Source organism: Emydura macquarii, unplaced genomic scaffold (genome assembly GCF_026122565.2).
Source record: "Emydura macquarii macquarii isolate MOO-44397 ecotype Brisbane River unplaced genomic scaffold, CSIRO-AGI_Emac_v2 contig_2680, whole genome shotgun sequence".
Taxonomy (NCBI): domain Eukaryota; kingdom Metazoa; phylum Chordata; order Testudines; family Chelidae; genus Emydura; species Emydura macquarii.
In genome coordinates, this window is record NW_027132817.1 from 4617535 (window position 1) to 4642592 (window position 25058).

The 25058-nt window shown below is 40.8% G+C and overlaps 2 protein-coding genes across 3 annotated transcripts; both read left to right on the forward strand.

Moving 5' to 3' along the window:
• The first annotated feature begins 680 nt into the window (after nucleotides 1-680).
• Nucleotides 681-11092, forward strand: LOC137164618 (uncharacterized). 2 transcript variants are annotated; one of them, XM_067565522.1, is made up of 2 exons: nucleotides 681-951; nucleotides 10954-11092. In XM_067565522.1, the coding sequence occupies exons 1-2, from the start codon at nucleotides 913-915 to the stop codon at nucleotides 11044-11046; spliced, it is 132 nt and encodes a 43-aa protein (XP_067421623.1). In that variant the 5' UTR covers nucleotides 681-912; the 3' UTR covers nucleotides 11047-11092. The 2 variants fall into 2 exon arrangements, with proteins under 2 accessions (XP_067421623.1, XP_067421622.1); XM_067565521.1 differs by having other exon boundaries at nucleotides 10951-11090.
• Nucleotides 11093-11360: 268 nt separating this feature from the next.
• On the forward strand, nucleotides 11361-21103 carry PTP4A1 (protein tyrosine phosphatase 4A1). The gene is made up of 5 exons (XM_067565520.1): nucleotides 11361-11499; nucleotides 13638-13730; nucleotides 15703-15833; nucleotides 18199-18273; nucleotides 19695-21103. Exons 1-5 carry the CDS (start codon nucleotides 11395-11397, stop codon nucleotides 19810-19812), a joined length of 522 nt encoding a protein of 173 aa, XP_067421621.1. The 5' UTR covers nucleotides 11361-11394; the 3' UTR covers nucleotides 19813-21103.
• The last annotated feature ends 3955 nt before the right edge of the window (nucleotides 21104-25058 follow it).

Sequence of the window (25058 nt, forward strand, 5' to 3'; positions counted from 1 at the left end):
TCTGGCACCCAGGGGGATGCCCCGGGACTGCACTACTCCTTTCTTGTTCAAAAGGCATCAAAGTAAACTGACCTCTTGGTCACCCAGTCCCTCCACCATTTCCCTGCGCAGCTTCCCCCCAGTCCTTCCACTGTTCCCTGCCCGAGGTGCCCCCCGCTCCAGGCACCCAGCCTCGGGTACATTACACAGGCTGGGGCTATTTTTAGACGGGCTCTAAAGGAAGACCACTAATGAGTGGGGGTGGGGGGTGATGCGCAATTGGCAAGTTAGGCCACTAGAGGCTTCATCGCACTTTCCTCTTGTCCTGGACTGGAGCAGCCAGTGCTGGCCAGTCCGAGGTACAGAGGACAAGGCACTGCAAGCTCCAGCAGCAGTTCTCTGCTCCGACCCAGTGAGGCAAATTGGGAAATTCTTGGGCGCCCAGTTCCCGCCCCTCCGCGGCCCCCTGTCCTATCCCCACTCCCGCCCCCTCGGCCCCGCCCCTCCAGCTCCGTCTCCCCCTCCCCCCAACCCGGCCACCACTTGCTCATTCACTAACCGGTTCTCACCGGCTGCCTCCGCCTCTCGACACCCTCCCGCCCCCGCCTTCCCATTTCAGGCCCCGCCCCGCGGCGCCCGAGCCAGGGCTCTGATTGGTGGCGGGCGGCGCTCGTCACGGAGCAGTGTGGGGGTCACTGGGACGCCTGGGCGGGGGAAGGCGGCGCGTCCCTCCCCTCCCCTCCGGTGCAGCTTGGTCCGCGTTGGCACCGCGCTCTCCGCAGAGCCGCCCGCTTGCTGCCGCCGTCGCAGCTGTATGGTCCAGCCCCGCTCCGCCGCTGCACCCCCTCCGGCAGCTCCGCGGCCTCCAGCGCCTCCACTTTCTCCTGGTTCTGCTCCTCCTGCCCCCGGCGGTGGCGCCCGCACCCCGGCTGTATGATCAGGCTACAGTCTTCAATGAGTAACCATATTCCTGTGAGTACCGGCCCCACCACTCCCTCCCCTGCGGGCGGCCTCCCTCTCCCAAGTGTGCCGCGCTGGCTGCCCCGTGGGCCCGGCTCTCGCCTCCGGGGCCGCCCGCGCCTCGCCCCTTCTCGCCGCCTCCATGTTGGCTCTTTGTTCTGCCAGCTCCGGGCGGCTCCTTGCCGCGCCCGGCTGCGGCTCCTTGCCGGCGGGGAGTAGCGGCGGGGGCCGGCCCGGCAGCGGAAGAGGGGGGATGGTGGAGTCCCGGGTCTCCCCCGCGCTCCCCGCCCCCTCCCCCCGCTCCCTTCCCGGGCGAGGAGGCGGCTCGACACAAAGCCGCTTTGTGAGCTCGGCTGCAGCCGGCCCCGCCCGCCCGCCTCCCCTCGGTGCCTGGCTACTAGCCGCTGCTCCTCCTCCGTGCCCCGAGGAACGGCCGAGCCCAACGCCCCGCAGCCTCGGGAGGCGGCCGGTCCCCGCCGGGGCTCGGAGATGGGGGTCCCGGGTGACAAAATGGCTCCGTGTCCGTAATTGAAGCCCGGAATCGGCTCGGCGCTTTCCCGGCCTGCGCACTTCATTCGGCGAGAGCTGGCCGGGCGCCTGATGGCCCGGCAGCCCGCTGTAGGTGCGGCTGGAGCGGGGACCTGTGCCGGGGGCGGGGTGAACGGCCGGGGTTTCACATTCATCCGGGCTGGGAAAGCGCCGAGACAAGCCTCGGCGTGTCCGAGGTCTGTGCGTGGGCGTCCGCTGGCCGGGCGGGCGGTGTCGCAGGGAGCCGAGGGGGCTGGAAAGTGACTCACCGCACGCGGGAGGGGGAGCCGCGCTGGAAAGTCACGATTGAGCTGTGGCGCGGGTCAGTCACTCGTGGTCTGTGAGCAGCGGGGATGGCCCCGCTCAGGACCGCCGAGAGACTGCCTTTGTTACCTGCGTCAGGCTGAGAAACCAGAGCCACTGACACCTCGTGTAGGACTCCTTTGTCCAAGAAATATGAGGCCTGCTTCTTTGTTGCAGTGTCTAGTGAGTCTGCTTCCGACCGGATCTTTGGAAACCCTTTGTTGTTTGTATTCCTTTGCTTTGAGTGGGGACGCCAGTCGTGATTGCCTTATTTTAAAACGTGTATTAATATACTTATGTAAATAAGTGAGTTGTCAACTTCCAGTAGCTTTTTTTGCAGATTCAAAAATGCTTGATGACTTAGGGTCAGACTTTAAGGTCATAAGGGATCATTATGATCGTCTAGTCTAACTTGCTGCACAGTGTTCCCCATACAGCTACTATGAATGTATCCTGGTAACTTGACTGAGACTGCTTTTTGTAGTTGCCTCTGGTATGTCTAAGGAGAGTTGTCTTGTGAGTAAATCACAAGATTAGTATCAGGAGCTTTCTCTCTGCTGTGACTGAGTCAGTTAACCTTTCTGCTTCAGTTTCCTCATCAGTAAAATGGAGAATATTTTAACAGGCACTACTTTGCAAGGGTATTAATTAAGACTTCTGATAAGACACCAAGTATCATCACTGCTTAAACAAGAGGGAAAGTGGGTGAAGGGAGTACTTGGAGGAGGGCAACATTTTCTGGCGTGCTCATCAAAGCTAAGCAACTAGCACATGGTAATCTTTGAAAGTCAAAGCAGTGATGTTTTGTGCACACTGCACACGGAAACTGATGTTATCCAGTCTCTTTTTTAACAAACAGTACAGGTGGTCAAATATCATCTGACTTATGTGACACACATTAGGACTCTTAACTTTTTTAAAGTGTTCGGAGCTTTCATGGCTCCAGAGGGAGCCTTCTGATGCTATGATGTCTACCTGAGTCTGCAGACTGTCTGAAACAATGACTCAGCAGTCTGAATTCTACCTGTCTCACCTATTAATCTCATAGGGCTGTCAACTCAGAAGCCCAATGATGACACTTAAGTGTCAACATTCATTATTCCATTCCTGATTCCTTTAGCAGATGGAATGGCAAAAAGCTTGGGAGGGAAGGAAATAGAAGATACACAATGACAGAAGAGGGGGCTAGCAAAACCACGGGCAGAAACAGCAGTAGTCCAGATAACAGTGTGTTTTCTGTGATACTGAATGTGTCAAAATGCTAAATAGATAAAAATTAGTTGTAAAACAAAAGCTCTGTTTTCTCTTTGGTGTCTGTGCTGTCTCACTCTTACGTCAATAGGAGATCTTCTATGGATGGAGTTGTGTAGGGAATACTGAATTTGCATTCTGACCCACAGACCCCAAATAAACAAAATCTGTTCCTCTTCCAAATGAGCTTCAGCTACAGGCTCTTGACAAAATAGTTCATTTCTCTGAATATCTGGAAACCTTTTTTTCCCTGGCTATTACTGAATTCTAAACTAGAGTGGCAGATTATCCTGTTATATCAGCAATACAAATCTTAGTTAAGATTTAATTAATTACATGTTACGTATGCAACCCATGTTGCTAAGGGGTGATGGTACTCATAATTCTCCTTGTGTATGTATTCAAACATGCAGATATATTAATTTAGCAGCAATGAAATAAGATGATTTTTTTTACTATCAAATATTGTTTTTTTTAAATCTCAAGAAACAGAATATTGCTATTTCATGAACTGTAAATCTTTATCTGCAAATATATATATATCCCCATCTCTCTCTACCATATTTTAATTTCAAATGGATGGAAGATGCTTAACTAAAATGAACAGGATACTAGTGACTTGTTGTTTGCCAGCACTATGCTTAGACAATACTGTACAAGACCAAGAAACAGTCCCTGCTCTGAAGAATTTACAATTGGAGGAGGCAGAAAGGAGAACTGTAGTACTGGAGAACTAGGAGGAAGGTGTGATTTAGTATTAGGGCTAGACTACATGGGGGCACTCAGGAAAGTTTGCCTAATTAACTGATGGTGTGAATTTAAAATGGATTAGTTAAATCAAATTAAACGTCAATAGGGACACTTATTCAGAATTAATGTGACCTTAATTTGCTTTGGAAATTAATTAAGCGAAACTGAACTAAGGCTGCTTTAATGGTGAATAAGAGCATCCTCACAAGTTACATGGGAGTTTAACTAATCCACTTTAAATTCACATCTTCAGTTAATTTGGACTAACTTTCCTGAGTGTCTCCGAATCTGCTTAGACACGAGTCTTGTGTGCATGAGGGAATGACATGCTAACAAACTAAATATGCAGATTTTTTTTGCATGTCTATTAATTTAGTTTCCTTGTACCTATGAAGTAGGAAAGCATTTTTACAGATAATGAAACTGAGGACTTGTGAGGTTACATGACTTGCCTTGGGTGATTGCCAGACTTCCTATATGAATCTCCCAGTTTAGTCCTATGCTGTAACCCACAAGAACATCCTTCCTCCTTGAAGCATTTCCAGTATATAGTAAGTTGGGTTCTAGACACTGGGAACCTCCTGCTTGAAGTTACAATTGGAAAAGTTTTTGTCCAAGGAATAGGTCATTTTTTTTATGATTGAAAAGCATGAACAGTATCTGTTCTTCAGCTACATCAGTATGGATCCCACTCTTTGGGCACATGCACGTGAGATTGAAATCTTTTGAACAGCGGTGTCTGGGACTGGGTGTGCAGGCATGGTTCCTTGTGCCCCTCCTCCTGAGGGCACAAAGGGCACGGTGGCATTGTTCAGTTCCCGCTTATTGTCTGCTGACAGCATGACCCCATAACCAGCTGTGATCGCCTGGTAGTGATATTGTCCAGCTACCAAGTTAGAACTGTTAGCTTCCTGTTCCTTGTTACAGTTCCAGAAAACATTCACTAAGGGTACCCTTCTCCACCCTTCCTTCATGATGACACTGACTAGACATGACATCAGACTAGATTCATACTGGGAACTTGCATGCCAAATCCAACATTTAGATTCTACAGAAATTCACAAAACCACTGCTCAGCTGCTGCCTAACCCTAGAGGTGCATACATTTCCATTGGGAAAGTTCCCTAGGTGTCTAAATTTCTGCTGGTGAGTAGATCCACTGCTACTTAATGCATGTCTAAGCTTCAGCTGGTTTCACAAACTAGGCATTCACCTTATCTGTAGGGGCCTGATCAATAGGCATATGCTCAGGGTCTGCTTACTGCAGAATGAGACCACCCCAGAATTCATTCATTAGAAGTGGTGCTTTGCCTTTGTACACAGTTGCTCAGTGCTTAGAGCATTCATTCAGCACCTGGCAGATCTGATTTCAGTTCCCCCCGCCTGATCTGGAGCACGCATTTGAACCCATGTCTCCCAGGTAAATACCCTAACTATGGGGATATGTGGTATTCTGGAGTGGGTTTCTCAGCCTCTCCTGTTGAAGCTGTTCCAGTTTGTATAAATACTTAAGCATTTACTGGAGCAGGGCCAGAACCTGAGTCACCCAAGTGACTGTTCTGATCACTGGGTTATCGTACTTACCTGGGAAGTGGGAGCCCTGTGTTCAGGCCCTTCTCTACATCAGGCAGAGTGGGGATTTGATCCTGGTTCTGCTATAACCCCAGTGAGTGCACTAACCATGGGACTACAGGATGGGTATAAAGGCTGACCTGGTTCGGGCACCTAGCTCCAGGAAAAGGTTCATGGCTGTGACTCCTGAGTGGTGAGGAAGTGGAGCTTGGGTCACACCCTTCTCCTTGTCACTTCCTGTTGGCTAGCTTAGATGGCTCCCTTCTCAGCATGCAGGCTTCTGTGAATCGTGTTTTTTTTTTTTTTTTTTTTTTTTGTTTTTTTTAAGGCACTTGACTCTCCCCAGGTATTTTCTTGGGAGCCTGGGTGCCTAGTTCAGGGCTATGAGTTCTATTAAGTAGTAGGGCACCTAAAAATTAGCATTACAATGCATAACTCTTCTGAATTTACCCCTTATCTCAAAAGGACTTGACTCAACGTATATGTCATATAACTACAAGCGATCAGTTCAGCCTGTATGCCATTCCAATCCATGCTACAAAATTCAGCAGGCCAGAATTTAGAAAACACATTTGCAATGTATTACATAAACAAGCAGAAAGGCATTCATTACCCCTTTGTCAAAAAACCATCAAGCTATGGACATGGTGTCAGCAACATGGGATAATTGCCATAGCTTTCTAGCTCCCTTGGGTCAGCAACAGTCGATCATATTTTCTTAATCAGTCAGTCCATCTGCAATCAGGAATGGTCACTATGGAAGTCCACTATAGAGCCAACATTCCATCATGAGCAGGGGTAGGGGGGAACATCCTGTGATAGACCTGATCACCACCAAGAACAATACTAAATGCCTAATCGTTGCTTCCAGGGGAAGCATGAGCTTGGATTTGTTGCGAGATGCCTTGCTTATATCTTGGTCTATTGAGCTCTCCCTCTGATTTCTCTCATTCTAAGGGTATTATGCAAGATCAGAAGGAATAGAAGGTATGCTGGAGCTGCACAGATCGATGCAGCGGGATCAATTAAGCAGGCAATGGAGACCCATTCAGTCGATCCCAGAGGGCGTTTCCCATCCCCACAGCTTAGTGGGGACGCCATGGTAAGGGAGTGTAAGTAAGTCAACAGGAGGTACGTAAGCTACAGTACATAGCTTACCTATCTCCTGTCAACGGCAGCTGGCAATGTAGACCAGACCAAAGTCACATTAATCATGATAAAGAACTATCAGTCCTCCAGAAGTCAGTTAAGCCTCCCATCCAACTTTAAGATTGTTTAGATATAATATCAAAAAACCACGATCAGATACTACATCCATACCTGCAGTCCGTGCATCTTTGAGATTCTGGATTTTGGCTGGTTGAGTACTGCTGACAGAGACTGCTCGCTACAGGTGGAAGAACTGCTCTTACAAATTATGAAGACTTCCACAAAGAGAACTTACTCCTTGAAATGGAAGATGGTCAATATGGCCAGCCAAGCATTATTGTGACCTATTGGAGACTCTTACACCAAATATCCTGCATTTCAAACACTCTGAACTATCTTAGCACACCTTGCAATAATCTCTGCATGTCATTCACCAGTTCGCTCTTGATTTTTTTTCACCATCTACTTCACCCAGATTTCTGAGGGGATTATTACATGCATACCTGCCAGTCAAGGACAGCGTCCTGCGCCTGCATGAAATCTTAATGAGTCCCCTTTTCAGGTAACTCATTGCTGTCCATACACCATGTTCCCCAGGATTAGGAACCATCACATCAGCTTCGAGGGCTTGCACACTCCATGTTCCTTTGGTTTCCTCCATCCCTCACCAAGCATGCAGTTTCACAGACAGTCATGTTAAATTAGGATGAAGTCTCCTCCCGAAAGTGGTTTTGGAATTTCATTTGAACCAGTCCCATCAGTTTACCTGTTTTCTTCCCTTAACCGCATTCTGCTCCAGGACAAGAGAAACTCAACACTTTTTGGATATTTCAAGGGCTTTTATATACTACCTTGACGGGTGATGGTCTTCTCTCCAACACCATCTTTTTCTTTAAAAGGTCAAGCCATCTTCTCCCAGGGGACATCAGAATGGATGAGACAGTGCATATCTATCTTCTCCCAAATTCCTCTTGAGCTTCTCCTTACAGATTCACAGCACAAGTTATATCCTCTGCCTGCTTTAGGAACATAGCTCTATCTGAAATGTGTAAGGCAGCTACACATAGTGACACTTGACTTTTGTCGAGTACTATGGTCTTGACTTAACATCAGTACTTAATGCTCAGTTCAGAAGGGTAGTGCTACAATCACTGTTTTAGTTATTAATTATCAAGGCTTCTCAGTTCCACTTTCCGGATGGATGTTGTTTCAATCAGCCCATCTCATCTGAGACTTTGGATTTAACAAGGGAATTGAGGGGATCTGCCCTTTATGCCTTGGGGAAGAGGAGTACAAAGTTATGCAGGTCATTGTTGCAGCCACCAGCGGATGCTGCTTTTTATAACGTTCTGATCTTTTGCACATACGCATCTCATGTGGGATCTACAATTACTATAACAGTTACTGTAGCATTAAGATAGAATCGTTGCTTTTTCAGTAGAGTACTTATTAGCAATGTGTATATAGACACTGTCAAACTGCCTGGACATTAAGAGCAGTGTGTATTATGCATTTTCCTCATGAGCTTTGAGTTGTCTGGTATATCCAGTCATAAAACAATACATAATATATAGGCACACTAGTCATTTATTTGATTATGGGTTTACATATCTGGTGATGGGAACCATCACTACTTTATGTATTATCCCAGAAAGCTGTATCAATTTTTTAATTTAAAAGGATAATTGGAATACAAGTTAGCTGTTTCAACATCTAAGAACATTCTATTTCTAACTCAGTAATAGAGGATTCCAGAAATAAAAATGGTATTGTCAAGATCGGAACACAGGAGATGAGCTAGGCAGTGGTTTAGCTGAAGAATATAGAGATTAACTTGTTCTATACATCCATGGGTTAAGTAACCAAATCAAGTAAATTGTGGAAACTTGTGTTTTAGATTTAGATGGGTGTTACAGATAATCAATCACTTTTTGCTGTTAAACATACCAGATATATAGATCAGCACTTTAGATTCACTTTGTATGCTAACTTGATGCAGCTAAAGTCTGTTGCCAAATGTAGCGCTAATGAAATTTAACTAAATTGGCTTAATGCAGTGGTAGCTTGTTTTGAGTTATAAACTGGCTGCTGTCAACTGCAAAAATGGAGGGGGACTTAAAGCTATTGTAAATGCTAGTCAGCATCTAACTATAGTCCTAGAAAATCTCAGGGCATAAAACCATCTGCACATCCTGTGTGGTTAGTAATACATAGGTTTGATAAAATGGATGTTTCCCAAATGACTAATACAAATCAGGTAGTTCCAAATGCTCTCAGTATCCATTCTAGAAGCTAAATGTAACCTGTCTAAATCTAAAATAGTGTGGCAAAATAATCTAATGGTACAATGCCATTTAAAGAAATTAGTTTCCATATTGAGCTCCTCTGGTTAGCAGTGATGAGAAAAGATTGCAGTTGCATCAACATGAACTTCACTGCTTCCTCTGATGTAATAGGCTTCTCTCACCCTAGCCAGGAGAGTACAGTCTATCTGGCTCCATCCCTCAGAAGAGCAGCAGTAAAAGCCACATCAGTATTAAGTAGCCATGTTTAAGGCTTTTGCATCTTTGGGGGTGGGAACACTATGCCATGTGCTTTCTGTTGGCCCGCTAGCATCATATGGTATCAATCTGATCCTGCCCCAACAGCACAAACTAATTTGATATCACTCAGATCTGAGGCAAACTGCAAATCTGAAAACTCATGCAGGTCATGTGGTGTGTATAATCACTGAAGTCAGGGCTCGGTTTAAACCAGAGAACGTCTATTCCATCAAGGCTTCAAATCTGTTGACCTTAGACAATATGACTTCCCCCCTCAATTTCTGCAGTATATAAGCTGTCATTAAATCCTGAGTTCCTGACTATTGTGGTTGAGGAGATTAAACTCCACTATATCCTAGAAGGTTAATGAATACTTTATAGTCTTGCTGAATCTGCAGATGAATTTTTGCTAGCCAGAAATTATATTGATGAGACATTAGTCAGTTTTTGTATCCACCTCTAGATAGTATAGTCGTCTGTGGCTGGCTCTCCACACAGTTACTTTTTGAGCTAAACAACTTTCTTGCCTCCCCCTAAGTACTTCCTTTCCACTTTTCTCTTTCATAAATAGGTATAATGCAAAATATTACATGCAGTGTTGATGTAGTTGGGCACAAAATGGATCCCTGTAATGTAAGATGCCACTGTAAACTAAGCATGAAATAACTAAAGTTTTTTAAAGGACACTTCTACATCTTTCAAGTATCCCTGCCTGTATATGAATACTCATTTACTTCAAAGCAGCATTCATGGTACCTTTACCAACTTTTTGCTGCCCAACAATGCAGTATACCATGGGCATCTTTACCTCAGAGCATAAAGCAAGTATAGTGGCCAGGAATAATGCTGCTTTAGTAGACCTCTTGTGCTTTGTTATAATTAGTAAAACCAGTGGTGTGGGGGATTTTTTGTTTAATGATTTGGCAGTAAAGAAAGTGTTAGTGATTAACAATACTGGCATAAATCCAGCATGTACCCACAAAACTGATTAGTGTACATCCATAACGTGAAGTCCTTGCTTCAGTTTTAGACCTCTTTGTGGATTCCTAATCTGGCTGACTTTCACCTTTATTGTTGAAATGCATCTATTCATCTTGAAACATTACTCTTTATTAGACAGCTTTAATTTTCCTATCTTTTAAAATTATATATTTCTGGAAAAATTAATTGATCATGTGCCTTCTTACATACTTAAATTGAAAACTTCCATTTGGAATATTGTATGTAATAGATGCTGTTTCAGGATGGCTCAACTGAATTGGAATTGGTGATGCTTGCACTCAAACGTCATATGTTATGGGAGCAAGTCTTCTGTGTTTAAAGGATAAAGCAAAGGATGTGAATTCTATGTAAACTGGAAAGTATATAAGACAAATATTGGCAGTATTGTACACCAGACTAAGTTAATATACGACTTCAAAGATGCCCTAATCTCCAATGAACGTGTGCTTTCTGATAATCTTGTATTGATTTACAATCTTATAGTCACGTTCTTCTGGATGCCCTTAGATGTAGCCTTTTTCTAGAAATACAACTGTAGAATAAAAGTTCTGTTAGAACACTCTCATTTATGGCACTTTAAAAAAAAAAAAAGTGTGTGTGTGTGTGTGTGTGTGTGTGTGTGTGTGTAAATTACCTAAGTATACTCTGATTTTTAGCTAATATAATCCTGAAGTCCAAATAGTAATCATTTAGATTACTTCAGAGTTTAGGCTTTTAAAAAAAAAAAAAAAAAACCACTAATTTCTTTGAGGACAGCTTAGTTGTACAATATCATAAAACATTCCAAGTGAGACTCCTTTTTGGTTATAGATATTAAAGTGTCTTCAAGTAACTCTCTGTCTTTTATTAAAAAAAAAAAAAAAAAAAAATGACAGAAGTAACTTCTTTTTGTTTTCCTTTCCTCTTTTTACAGCAGTTCTGTGGTGTTCTTGGTCACACATTTATGGAGTTTCTGAAGGGCAGTGGAGACTACTGCCAGGCACAGCACGACCTCTATGCAGACAAGTGAACTGTAGAAATTCATTACTACTCCACCAAGAAGCCCCCATAAGAGCGGTTAAACAGGATAAGAAGTGTTGAATTGAAATTGGCAGAGCATTTGACAAAGGAGTTCAGACCTGGATGGGGTAAACTTCAGCGCACTGCCTTTTTGCCTCAGTATTACTGGATTGAAGAATTGCTGCTTCTTGTTAGGAAGTTCATTTCATTTCCCATTGCTCCCAATTTCATACTTGCCAGCACTGAAAATTTCAAGTGGAGTATAGTGAAGTAGACTTCAGTTTCACTACATCATTTCTGTATTAGAATTTTTTTAATCCTTTCACAATCTTGTTGCATGTTTTTTAACTAAATTAACATGGCACGAATGAACCGCCCAGCTCCTGTGGAAATCACCTACAAGAACATGAGATTTCTTATCACACACAATCCAACCAATGCAACCTTAAACAAATTTATAGAGGTAAGGTCTGTTGGATGGAATGCTTATTTACAATACATGTAATGCTTAGACTAGTTCATATTTATTAGTAATCTGTTTTAACCAATCAAACTCAACTCTTAATTGCTCTTCATATTGCTTCAAAACTTGATTCATATAGAGCAGTGGTTTTCAACCTGTGGTCTGCAGGTTGAATTCAATCAGGTTGAATACTAGGCACTATGCAAACAAAGGGGTAGACAAGTTCCTTCCATCAAAAAACACAGGCTGATGATATTCAACTATCACTTAAGCATTCCATATAAAACCATATACCCTAGTGCAGTGGTCCCCAAACTTCTTACAGTGCACCCTCCTTTACCCCTGTCCCCCCACACACCACCCCCAGCTGGGGCTGGGAACGGTGCCCTAGGGAGCAGGCCGGGTGGCGCTTCCTCCCTGCTGCCTGGGGGTTGGGGCAGGCCCCACTGTGCTCCCTGGAATGTTCTTCCATTCAGCCTTGGGGGGGTGGGACCCCACAGTTTGGAGACTTCTGCCCTAGTGCTTCCTTCACATTAATTTAGTTTATTCTGAAAAATAGTGACCTGGGGGTGGTGTACTGTGTATGTATGTACTTTTTATCCAATTTGCAAGAATTATATATAATAGAGAGTGTTGGGTAGCCTTAATAGCTGGTGCTGCCAGTTCTGCCAATAGTTAGTGGGTGTGTACATTAAAAAATGTTAAATGATGATTCTGGGATGCCAGTAGGCCTGTAAAAGGATTCACACACTTCACTGTTTGGAAGCATGGATAGATTCCTGTAGGTCACTGAAACTAGTCATAGCCCATTAACTTAATCCTCCACCTCCTATGAATTTCTATAACCAATGTGGATATTGCTTCTCTTTCCTTTCACCCTCACACTTAGGGTAATCTAGCATTTTTTTTTTTTTTTTGCTATCCAAGGAGTGATTCATAGAACTGAGTCAGTTGAAGATGTATTACAGTGAAACTTAACGAAGAAAAAGCTGTATAAAGCAATTCAAGATAAAGCTTCCATAACTACCCATTATAAACAGAAGCCTGTTTTAACTAAAGATGACTAGAAGGCTGAAAAACTAACTGCAGCTTGCTGAGTAATTAAAAACTAGAGATGCAGATACTTACATTTAATTAGGACATTGTTGGGGGACCCTAAAACTTATTTTTTTAAAATCAGTGACAGCAAGTCTCATTCAGTGGCATCATATGTATTTTTAGTGTGGCTTCTAACATGCCACAAAGAATAAATGTCACTAGAATAATTTAACTCTTTGCTTCCAGAATGTCAGACAGTATTCATTCTAGATTATTACTGACTTGATAATCAGTGAAAATTAGCTTAACACTGAATAATTCTGGCAGTAAATAAGCAGCACTCTAGAGAGGGCAGTTGGGAGTAATACCAATGTAAGTGGTCATTCTCTTGTGCTAAAATAAATGGTTCTGCAGTTTTATTCGTTGTGTTGAGCCCTGTTTTGATAGGAACTGTATATGCACCTAGTAAGAAACAGTCTTGCACCAGAGAACTTGCATTCTAAATAAGCAAAGGATTGGAGAAAAGGACCACTATGCTCACTTTACAGATTGGATGCTGAGTCACAAAAATTAAGTGATTTGCCCAAAGTGTCACAGGAAAACAGTGTGTCCAATATGTCCCTTAACGTCTTAAAACTAACACCACTGAAATTCCAGTTGAGATTTTAAGTGTGTGTTGCTTAAAATTTCAGTTCATCTGGTTTAGATTGTAAATTCTTCACAAGAGGGGCCATCTCTGATTCTGCCCAGTGTCTAGCATAATGGGGTCCTGATTCTGGTTGGAGCCTCTAGTTATTACTATAATACATTGTTTAGAACTCTCCATTCTACCAAAGATAGTGCCAATTTAAGGAACTCTCAAACTATATTTTGAGAATTTTTTTTGAAGGATCAGCATCTGATACTAATTTACAGTCAAGTGAACAAAATAATATAAGCTTCATTTTAAACATTGTCTTCCATTTAATAAACAATGTGAAGGGAAATCTTATTGAAACTTCTGAAAGACATTAATAAGGTTAAAGAACAAAGTACTTGGCTTTGCCTTACTGAGGAAGTTGTCAGCTGATTGTAAAGCAGGATCATTTTTTTCTCCTTAGGAACTTAAGAAGTATGGAGTTACCACAGTGGTAAGAGTATGTGAAGCCACGTATGACACTGCACCAGTGGAAAAAGAAGGCATTCATGTTTTGGTGAGTGGCTTAAAAAGATTCACTCTAAGGCTTTTTCAGACATGTGATATCACAAACTTTTAATGTCTATTGTAAATCTGTAAATGACCTAAACTCTCTTTAATTTTAAGATTTGTCCTGGAGCTTCCTTACATTAACTTTTTTGGCAGGAGGTGGAAGGAGATGTGCCTATAACAAGGAATTTACTATCTTCAGTCTGATAGGGAAACCCAGGAATAATCATCCACTTGTTAACACTAACACTCCAGCTTAGCTGAAATAACAATGTTAAGCACTTAGTGTGGAGAGGTAACCAGTGTGAGCACTGCTTTATGGTGCCCTATCCCCTCCAAAAAGTTCTGCTTTTAAACACAGGAAAGTCGTCAGGGCTTGTCTAACCTTTTTTCCATAAAAAGCTTATTAATAGAAATATCATACTTATCTAGAGGCTAATGTTTTCAGGGCAAAGATTTAGAATTAATGTGGTTCTGCTATGCAAACAGAAGAGGAGAGAATTTGGGGAGCCATACTTGGCCAAAATTTCCCACCATTGTTCACCTGGTTCAGCTCCCTAGCAGTTCAGTGGTGGGGAGTGTTAATGTAGACTAGGCACTAGCACCCATCCAAGTACCAGGTATAGGACTATAGGTATAGGGTGTGTGGGCAGAGTTAGATGATAGTGTCAAACTTTGGAGACTTTCTGAAGCCTTTTCTACACTAGCCCTTCCACCATTGTGTGGGTTCTTAATGTGGTGACATGAACAGGTGTCAGGGATAGGGTGGTCAAGAGCTTTTCAAATGGCTAAATGGGGGATTGGTTCTTGTCTCTGTAATTAATATGAAACATACCCTGCTCCTTTTGTATGTAAAAAGTTTAAAAACCACTGCCATTGTTGCTGTTGCAGGAACTGTACTGGCTGTAATAATGATCAAAATTTGGGACCAGAAAGCATAGCACAGATGTCTGTTCCGCAAAGGTGCCAGAAGGCAGCCTAATCTTCATGTTGAGAATTCCCCTTGTGTGGCGCAGTACTTAAGGGATTTCTAGGCAGTGGAAACACTGAATAATTGGCCACACATCTCTCCTGCCCTCTGTTCAGAGTGCTACAATGCTCTGCCTTTTCTAAACTGATGAGTGGGGGTGGGGACTGTTACCAGTTAGTGTAGTTCAGAGCAGCCCCACAGTTGCTCTAAATTGCTTCACTAGGAGGTTTTGGGCACAGCAGAGAATGGCTCAGTACAGCCATGGGCTATATGAAGCATTGCTGTGCAGACACTAAATATTGTAGACTTCAAAATGGGGCAAATCTGCTTACATACGTGCTCATTTTGAAATGTCTGATTTTTACTTACTTTAAGCGAACAGCTAGCACTGTTTTATCCCTCTATAAATCTGACCTTGTACATTTTTGAAAGTAAGTAGTAATCTTAAATTAAAGTTGGAGAATGGGGTAGTTAGTCAGCTACCTCAATTTTGAAAAGTGAATTTACACTTTAATTATTAAAAGTAGATAGTTCAGAAAACTTTACATACATATCCACTGAAGCTAGTTTACTGTTGACATTGTATTGCCAGTTTGTCAAGGACTGACCCTGGGGTATTAGTCACTAAAATGAGACTTCCGAAAAAGAGGGGATATGGTATACATTACAAGAGAATAAAAATAATTTAGAACTACTTCATGCATGTTAAATAAAACTTCAGTTTAATATTCCACAGACTGGATTCTAGTAACCAGTATAAATAAACAGAATAAAGCTACTTGTTTGACAGAGAGATGTCAGTCTTTAATTGAACAAACTATCTCAATAAAAATCACACCTTTCAGCTGTATTGCATTAAGTCTATGTTATGAACTTTAGTCTAAGGAGTTAAATTGAGGGATGGGTTGACAATTGAGGAAACTACTTTACTTTCTCATAATGGTTAGTGCTCTAAGCTATAGTAGAATCTCGAATTCTTTATGTGGAAGAAATTTGCCTTTAATTCTAGGATTGGCCCTTTGATGATGGTGCTCCACCATCCAACCAGATTGTCGATGATTGGCTAAACCTCCTAAAAGTTAAATTCCGTGAAGAACCTGGTTGTTGTATTGCTGTACACTGTGTTGCTGGTCTTGGGAGGTAAGTGAAACTCTAAAGTAATCAGAACGCTTTGAAACAGAGATAGCTAAAGTTTTTTTTAATTCTTTGGTATAAATGTTTCTCTGTAGTAAATGTAAGAAGTGCCTGGTAGTCAAGCCTCAGAGAATTTACCTGGAATTTACAAGATGGGAGCTGGAGATTAAGGGCTTGTCTAAACATAAAAATTATTCTTGATTACAACAGTGTGTAAATTTTAAAGCAGAATAGCTATTCTGGAATAAATACCATGTGTAAGCAAGCCCTAAATCTAGTAAATGGGGTGAAAGTTCCTCTGCTGTCATGCTCTTTTACAGCAATTACTTGCAACTTAAAAAAATAAAACAGTATGCTCTGACTGTAACCTTGTTAATCAGCTGTCCTCTTTCAAATATGTAGCCTGCTACTAGAGCTGGTCAAATAGCAGAAAAATCATTAAAAGTTTTTGACCAACTCCACAGTATTAATCTATTTGCTGAATAGTATGTGACCAGCATATATAACTGGTCAAATAGTACCAAAAAATCTTATTGAATAACTTATTCAGAAAATAACAGTGAAAATTGTTGAATGTTATTTGTATATATGTATTTGGCTAGTTCAGCTTGCTACATCCCTTGCACTAGTCCTTTCCTTTCTGGCTACATTTGTAATCTTACCTGAGTTGTTTTCAATGTCTCATCTTTTCTCTATTTTTCTTTTTCCTGTTTTGGAAATATTGCCAGACTGCTAGTAGCTAGAGGACTTATAACGATAGCCACAGATGGATGTGAGGTAGTGAGAAGGAGGGTGATGACACTGTCTAGAGAGAACGCTCATTAGAAGCTAGTATCTGCCCACCCACAGCTGGGAAAGGGTGTAAGTGTTAAGATTTTTTTCCTCAGAGCTCTGTTCTTGGATCCTCTTTAGGGACTCCATCTTACATCTAGCCAGAGGCTGACTTTTAAATTATTTAAGTTTCAAGACTTCCTGCTCTGGCCTGATGGGATACTTTTCTCCTTCCTTTCCCACCTCAGAACTTCCTGTTTGTGTGTATCTACTACTCAGTTTTCCGACTGCAGTGAGGGAGTGTCTCTGGTGCTCTGCTCCCTCCTATATAGGCCTCTGGGTTTTAAGTCTTCCCAGGTAACTAGCTCCCATGTGTATGTTGTTTTCACCTTTCTCTAACAGTAGCAGAGTGAAATGGATTTAATTCTTGTCAGTTTCAATTACTACCTTGTCTTTTGAATAACAATGAAAACTGAGAAGACTAGTCAGTTTTTCTTTCTGCTGTCCAGGATAGTATCCAGCAGTAACAAGCACTGGTGCTGTCTGAAGTGTAGAGAATTATATTTCACTCACAAGGTTTTTTTCAGTTGTAAGTTAGATATTCTTTTTTTAATTGAGCTCATCTTCTGCAGAAGTTACAGCAATTGCTCACAAAGCTTTGCCATGTAAGTGGACTTTTCAAGCCCTGACAGCAATACCAAATACTAATTGTTTGACTTCACAAGATGCAACTTCTTGGATGCAAAAGTGATGACTCAGTCGTAATTACAGCTTGGTCTACACTGCCGCCATCGGTTGACGGGAGATATGTAAGCTATCTCCTGTTGACTTACTTACGTTGCCGTACCGCAGCATCCTCATTGTGACGTGTCAACTGGAGAGCACTTCCGGCATCAATCCCCAAGGAGCCGGCAGTGTAGATATACCCTATATCTTCCATTATAAACCTGTATTTCAGGGTGTTTAACTCTGAAAACATTCCCCTTCGTACTGAAATATCTCATGCTTACCCAAAGTGTTCTTCAGGCTAAGTTAGGAAAAATTGTTTTTTGTTTAAAGATAGTAAAGCATAAGTAATTTTGACTTTCACCAGCTGAGACTTCTCAGGTACTGTCTGTAATCTAGTTCACAGCTGGTTGTAAAAACTTGCTTTAGAGTATAATTTCATTGAGGAAAAATTGCCTCTAACTAAATTTGAAGTCTTGTTTCTAAATTATGGTCACTACAACTGTTAAACAAAACTGAGATGGTTACAGTTGGAAAGCATCAGTGAAGACTTACATGAGGAAAATACTGTCTCCAAAAAGATGTCCTGCAAAAATTGCAATCTGGAAATGAACAACAAAAGAATGTAGCCACTTCATTCACACCATAGTCCTTCATCTCCTGAAATGTCTGTTTTGATCAATCTCATTAACACATTGCTTCTCTTAATTTTAAAATAGTTTAAAAAACAATTGGTATACTGTCAATCAAAAAGGTATAAATGACTTAATTCCATATAGAAGAGACATTTTGAATGGTTTGAAAAGGCTCCACTGACTTTTAAAGTTTGACTCTTTTGACATGTGCATTCTAAAGATTTATCTTGTTCTTCCAGAGCTCCAGTGTTAGTTGCCCTTGCACTGATTGAATGTGGAATGAAGTATGAAGATGCAGTGCAGTTTATAAGGCAGTAAGTATTAAACCAGTGTCTGTTTATTCTTTTTAAGGCTAAAGTAGATAGCGAGGAGAGACTGCTCTATCAAACATAACCTGTATACACGAGGGTGTTGTGTAGGATTCTGAACAATAAAGAGAATACAGTGGCTGTGTTATTAAACTTGTTCTTTAGATTTAAACATAGTAAATTTACTGTAAGTAATATTGCAAAACCAATTAAAGGTCTTAAGTCAGTGGCATTAAACCCCTGGCCCATATGCCAAATCCCACCCACTTGAGCCATATGAAATGTTAGATAATGTGAGCTTCAAGCTCTCATTTTGAACTATCTAGCTTTCATAGTTGCAAAGGTAAGCTTCCAAACAGAGTGCCATTAATACATCTTTTCCCTTATAGTCATATCTGCAGAGTGGTAGGTATGCAAGAGACACAGTACACTTGGAACTCAGGTTGAGTCTGTAGTACAGATAGCTGGAACACTTCTTGAACTGTAAATCTCACTTTCACAAGAGTTCAAGAATAACTATGGATACATAATTCCACTTATCAATTTTCTGATGTCAACTACCCTTGAGAGACGCTACCACAGTTCATACTAGTTTAATTGGTTTTGCTTAGCAAACTGAAAGCTTAATATTTGTAAGTTTTAATTTGAATCTCTGTCCATTTCCACAACTTCCTGGTTTGTACTCAGTCTGATGGCATTTTCTAGAACAAAACAGAATATCGTTCCCATAACTATCACCTCCAGCAAAAAGCTGGGTAGGTAAGCCTTTAGAACTCAATTTTGTCAACCTTCAAATAATAGTTAAAGTAATCGTATGTTCAAAATAAAAAACAAGACACTTCTGTGGCAATTTTTTAGTAAGGCTGCATAAAAATCTGATGAGTGTGCTTTCTAAAATGTGTGCTGTCATCACTACCACCAACTTCTGACACAAATTCAGTACACTTGAGGGAAAAAGTAGAGCATTTTTTTCCAGTAACTTAGTATTTTGAATGAGTTTCAGTGAGGTACTAAACAAACGTAGTTAACGTTCCTTTTGAGTGGAAGAATAGCTTAAACTTTCCTCCTGAAGGTTTCCCAAGATTCAGGAGAATGCTCAGTGTGCAGGATCCTGCCTTAGAGCACATCTGATGAAGCACCAAATTCTGAATGCCATCCGAAAAGGAGATTGCAATATTGTTAAGATTAAAAAAAAAAAAAAAAAAAAAAACTACTGTGGCTGTAACTGGTACTACATCTTAAAACCACCCTTCTCTTTGCTCTGGTTACCATGCCATTAGCTGTTGTTTGCCCTCAGCCATTTTAAACAATGTTTTTCAGTCTCCTCCCCGCCCCTCCCCCCCCAATTATTTCAGGAACTGTATTTTATTTCAGAAAGTTACTGTTTTGTGTCTAAAGATGATCTAACAACTACTTTTGTCATTTAGGAAGCGACGTGGAGCCTTTAATAGCAAGCAACTTCTGTATTTGGAAAAATATCGTCCCAAAATGCGTCTGCGTTTTAAAGACTCCAATGGTCACCGAAACAACTGTTGTATTCAGTAAAGCCAAGGCTGCCTATGCTGCTGCTTTGGAGGTAGAGGATGGAAACTAGAATTAGGCAAACTACATGCAGAAAGACATGTAGGGCTGATAAATAGGCTCAATGAAACGTCCTTAGGCGTCTTTATAGGCTTTATATGGCAGAAATGCAACTTGTGTGTTTAGGTTAATATCACCTGTTTGGAGAACCAGTAAATGTTTTGCTGTATGCTGTCTTTGAAATGTTTCCTTGGTCATAACTTGTATCAACTGAACTATCTTTGAATCATGTAATTGAATCTTATTAATCTATTTCCCAATAATAAAATCTGTCCCAGTATGAAATGTAGAGAGGGGTAGGTGCCAAAAAACCCAGCACAATATCTATATTTTTTCTGTAAATTACAGTGTAGTTCATGTGATGCATGAACTACAACTATATGGACCTTACTTTGTCCTTTTTCCTACAATCACTTCAATATTGAGGATATGGTCTATATGGTAATCTGCCTGCTCTCACTGTATATTTGTCTCCCACAATCGCACTAGAATATCAGGATTTGCACAATCTTTGATTTTTATTAAGACTTAGTGACTTTTTTGGTGTCTTTCTGTAACCCTTTCCTTCCATTCTAAACCTCTGCATTTTACAAGTACATTAATTCTCTGGTTACTCATATAGAAAATAATTCCTTACATTGTACAGAAGCACACAAAGTCTTTAATGTCTCCAGACAAAAAGCCTTACATTTAAATTAATGTTGGCACTTCATGTGCAACTTAACAGAGGGCCTGAAAAGGATGGGAGGGGCTATTTAATATTTCTAGTAAAATGTTGCCTTTGTCTTGTGCAGGAAGTATAGAATATGCCCTTTACTTTAGTAAATATTTTTTTAAAATTTAGAAATGCTTAGTTATTGTAGCTAAAACAATTCTTAATCATAAAATTTCTGAAGATCTTGTAATTTCTTTTACTGTACCTCTTGAAAGTTGTTTACCAACTATTGCTTTGTTGAAAGTGATTTTTTTAGTTTTGTTTTTTGATTTTTCCTTGAGTTTCTGCTATCAACTAGGCAGACCTGTAATATTTTATATGCCTTTTGAGCTGTGTAACTTAATATTTGAATACTTGATAATTTGTTTTATTATGTAATTGATAAAATGGTGATGTGTATTAATGTTAGTTCAACCATATATTTATACTGTCTTGGGAATGTGTGGTTATAGTTCTGTGGGAGAAATAATTTTGCCAGTGTTCACCAGCTTGTAAAATCTAGTGCGAGAGCTTAAACATCTAAATAAATACTGAAATGCACTTACTGAGTCTGCTGAAATATTTATAGTGGCTTTTAGTACTTAACTGTGTACTCAATCCTAAATATGGATTTAGGAGCTTAATTTTAGGCACCGATTTGTTTGTTGGCCCAAGTGTCCTTTCTTCTGTAAGAAAGTAAAAAAATAATAAATATATGAGACATTTACACAAAATAGTAATAATCTAAAACTATTCTACATTATTAAGGTGGCATTGTGCCCCAAATAGAATGTACCTCAAAAATATTTCAGAAAAGGTGAAACCTGTTTAAATGTAAGTTTCCAAAATGAGTGTGGTGATGTAAATTACATCCTGATGAGAGGCTGTAGTGCTCTTACCAGTAACAAATTTGGGCACCTGAGTTAGTCTGACCGTTGCCTTGGGTATGTGTCCCCATTCCTCACTATTGCTGGCTTAAAATTGAGGGGACATAATTTTTTACATGCATTCTGCTGCACAATTAAAACACTGATCAAAGTTGGTATGTGTTCTGCATTTTAGTAAAGGAAGAAAATCAGAGCATTCTTTAGATTACATAAAAATGGGTGTCTCAGCAATTTCTTTACCTATTCTTCCTGAGTTACAGAAAGACTTCTGAAAGATTACATTAACGAAGGGGTTAGCCCCCTATATAATCAGAGTCGTTAACACACAACTTTAATATTTAATGGTGTATATTTTAATATGGTATTGTCAGGGAAGAGGAGATCTTTTCAAGAACAAAAAGCATTACATGATTATACAGATGAAGCATCTGAGTTTTGCAGAGGAATGAGATTAGTGGAGCATAGTAGTGACACTATACAGAAAACTAAAGTATACAGTTCAGTAGGAATAGGTCATGTGAAGAAGCAGGAAAGATTTCTAAAATTGACCCCCTCCTCCCTCCACTTAGTATTTTGAGTGGTTTTTGTCCTATAATCAGGGAGCAGCGTCAATTAGGGAAACACTTGCATGTTAAATAGAGAACCTATCTCTCGTGAAGAAATGTGCACAAATGTAATGACATTATTGTAGCTGTACTGCAGTGGTAGCTGGTGCTTAATCAGGTGACCACGGTAGTTGAGCTTGCTATAGTAAGCCCTGCTTTTTGCAAGTGCAGTACATTTGTATGTGGGGTTTGTACTGCTATTAATTACAAAGGCTGTATCTACACTTAGGGTATGTCTACACTGCTGGCTTCTTGGGGATCAATGTGGTGGAGTTGATTGAGTGGGTCATGGAGACCCGTTCAATTGATTCCCAGAAGTGCTCTCCAGTCAACACCATTAATCCATTTCCCCGAAAGGAGTAAGGCTTCATTGACCAGAGGGCATCTCTAGTCAATGCTGCACAGTGAAGACGTCGCAGTACAGCAATGTAAGTAAATTGACAGGAGTTACTCAAGCTACATAAAGTAGCTTGTGTGTCAACCGCCAGCAGCAGTGTAGACCAAGCTTCAGTGGCATGTAGATCACATACTGCATGACCCTCCTAGCATGGATATAAATAGCAATGTAGCTGATAAGGCGTTGTGTAGGCAAGCAGGGTTAAGTTAGTCATGTAGGGTATATAACCTGTGTGCCCAAGCGGTGCCTCCCATGTCTATGCTCTTTTTAGCAGTCTAGTGTACGACTGCAGGAGCCTTTTTCCACCATAGGGACAGGCTCTGGCAGTTCCCTGGTGCTGGAGCTTTTCAGAGCTGCCAGAACCCTTCCCCTCTCCTGCTGCTAGAGCCTTTCACTGCCACATGGAGCTACCTGCTGCCATATGGATGCAGCCTGCTTTTCATTGTGGTGGTGTCACCATGCCTCAATGGGTCACAGCTGAGGATATCAGATTCAGGACAAACTGCTGAGAAATGAGGCAGATGTTCCCCAAACTGGTGGTGGTTCTTCCATGAGCTGTACCAAGCCAGTAACAAAAGTGTCTGTCTCACCACACTTAAGTCAGAAATGCAGTCTCCTTACGTATCCCAGCCCTTGCTTTATCACCCCGACATTAGGCTTAATGATAAGTGGTTATTTAAAACCAATTTAGTCAAAAAGAAAGGGTTCTTCTGGTCCCTAGAGACCAACCACACAGCCAGGTTGATATAGAACTCAGATTTTACCCAATAATCATGCTGTTGCCTTTAGTATCTAATATCTAAAGGTTTATAAGAGTAAAGGAGAGAGTTAAAATGGTCGTCAATATATACATACAATCGTAAAGTTTATGGATCAGTTTTATAGCAGTGATATTCTAGACTGCTGGCTTGTAAAATCCCTGATAACTTCCAAAAGATTGGAAGGTCCTCAATCCATGGTCAGAATGCTCATTTTAATATAAGTCCAGAAATCAGAGCAGAAAAGAGGCAAAATGGAGATGCTTTCAAGTATATATATCTTCTTTCATGTGGAGGGGATGCTCTCAGTCTCAGTTTGTGGAAAATTACAGGCACAAGATGGAGTCCAGGGTCACATGAGTAAGTCACATGCCCTTACATGCTTTGATGAGTCATAGGAACACAAAAAGACTCATTGGGCCAGGAAAAGCTTCTATGGCCCATTGTGTTAGCTAAATACCCTTTAATGGACCATCAATTTGCATAGTTTTGCATCAATTTGCAATTCACTATGTGCTGGCTAGATGGGATACAAACTACCTTATGGGTGTTATCCCAGGAGTAAACACATTTGAAATACAGGTAGATATGATACCTACATATAAACAGAATAATCATACTTGATAAATTGTAACTTTTCCATTGATACTTTGTATTAAGGTTTGTTGCAATTATATAACAGTGGTAGCAACAATGATATATATGGTCATATTTTAATCATACAACATCATAGGTGTGTAACTGCATGTATCATACATGCTGGCACCAGTGTAGACAAGGCTGTAGATGCAAATTTCCTTAATATGTAGACCAGGTCAGAATAAGGAACATTCCCCTGCAAATATGGAGCTCACTGCTTTTTTTCTGTGTTTCAAAAGAGAGAAACAGACTAACGGAAATGTTCATGACCTGTGTGAGGTGTGTGGGAGAAGGAAAAATTCTAAATGTAGATACTTGCACTGCAACCTATACTCATCCATAGAAATTAATAACTGCAAAGAGCATTGTTTTTCTTGCTTTTTCAGTAAAAATTATGCCTAAGAAGGGAATCTTTAATTCAAACAGATCCATGCAATAAAAGTAGACTAAACCCTGTATCATAATAGGTAACCAAAATTTTTTTATTTCGCTTAAGTAAAAGTCAACAATGAAAATATGAACCCTTCCTGGCTGCTGTTTGCTCCTTCTACTGCTGTGCAGAAGTCCTGAATGTGATTGTGAATTTCAGAAGAGTTACCCATTCTAAAGTCCACAGAACAGCCATGCATGTTGTAAGCTTGATTCTTGAATTCCTGCATTGTGATGTCATGTGAAGTGTATTTGATGATGAGGTAATATCATATTGTGAAGATATATCACTGGAAGAAAAAGATGCATGCATTCTAGCATTATATGTATTGTCACAGCATTATTATTTTATCCCAAATAACAAACAATTTGCATTTGATTCACTATGGGGTTGGTTGCAATTTGCACCTCTTTGCACATGTACCAAAGAAGCATTTATTTAGATAGCTGCTTATTAAAGGAGCACTGTCCATCTGATGTACTGAATGAGGTAGGGATCCTGTGATACTATGTGATCATGTAAATGAAGCAAACTCAAAAGGGGGTGAATTAAGGTTGCACAAGCAGTTTCTAATTTTTTAGCACTTCATCATAATATTGTTCTTTTAACATAACTGTTTTGTGTTTAATCTATACATGGTTTAGGCTGTTTTAAATAGTTATTGAGTGACAATATTAACCTGATTAGCAAAAGGAAGTATTTTAGAAGAATGAAACTGATGGAGTTTTCACTTCATGTTTAAACAAGCACTTTCTGTGACTATTACATTTCTTTTAAACCTTAACTATTTAATCAGATGG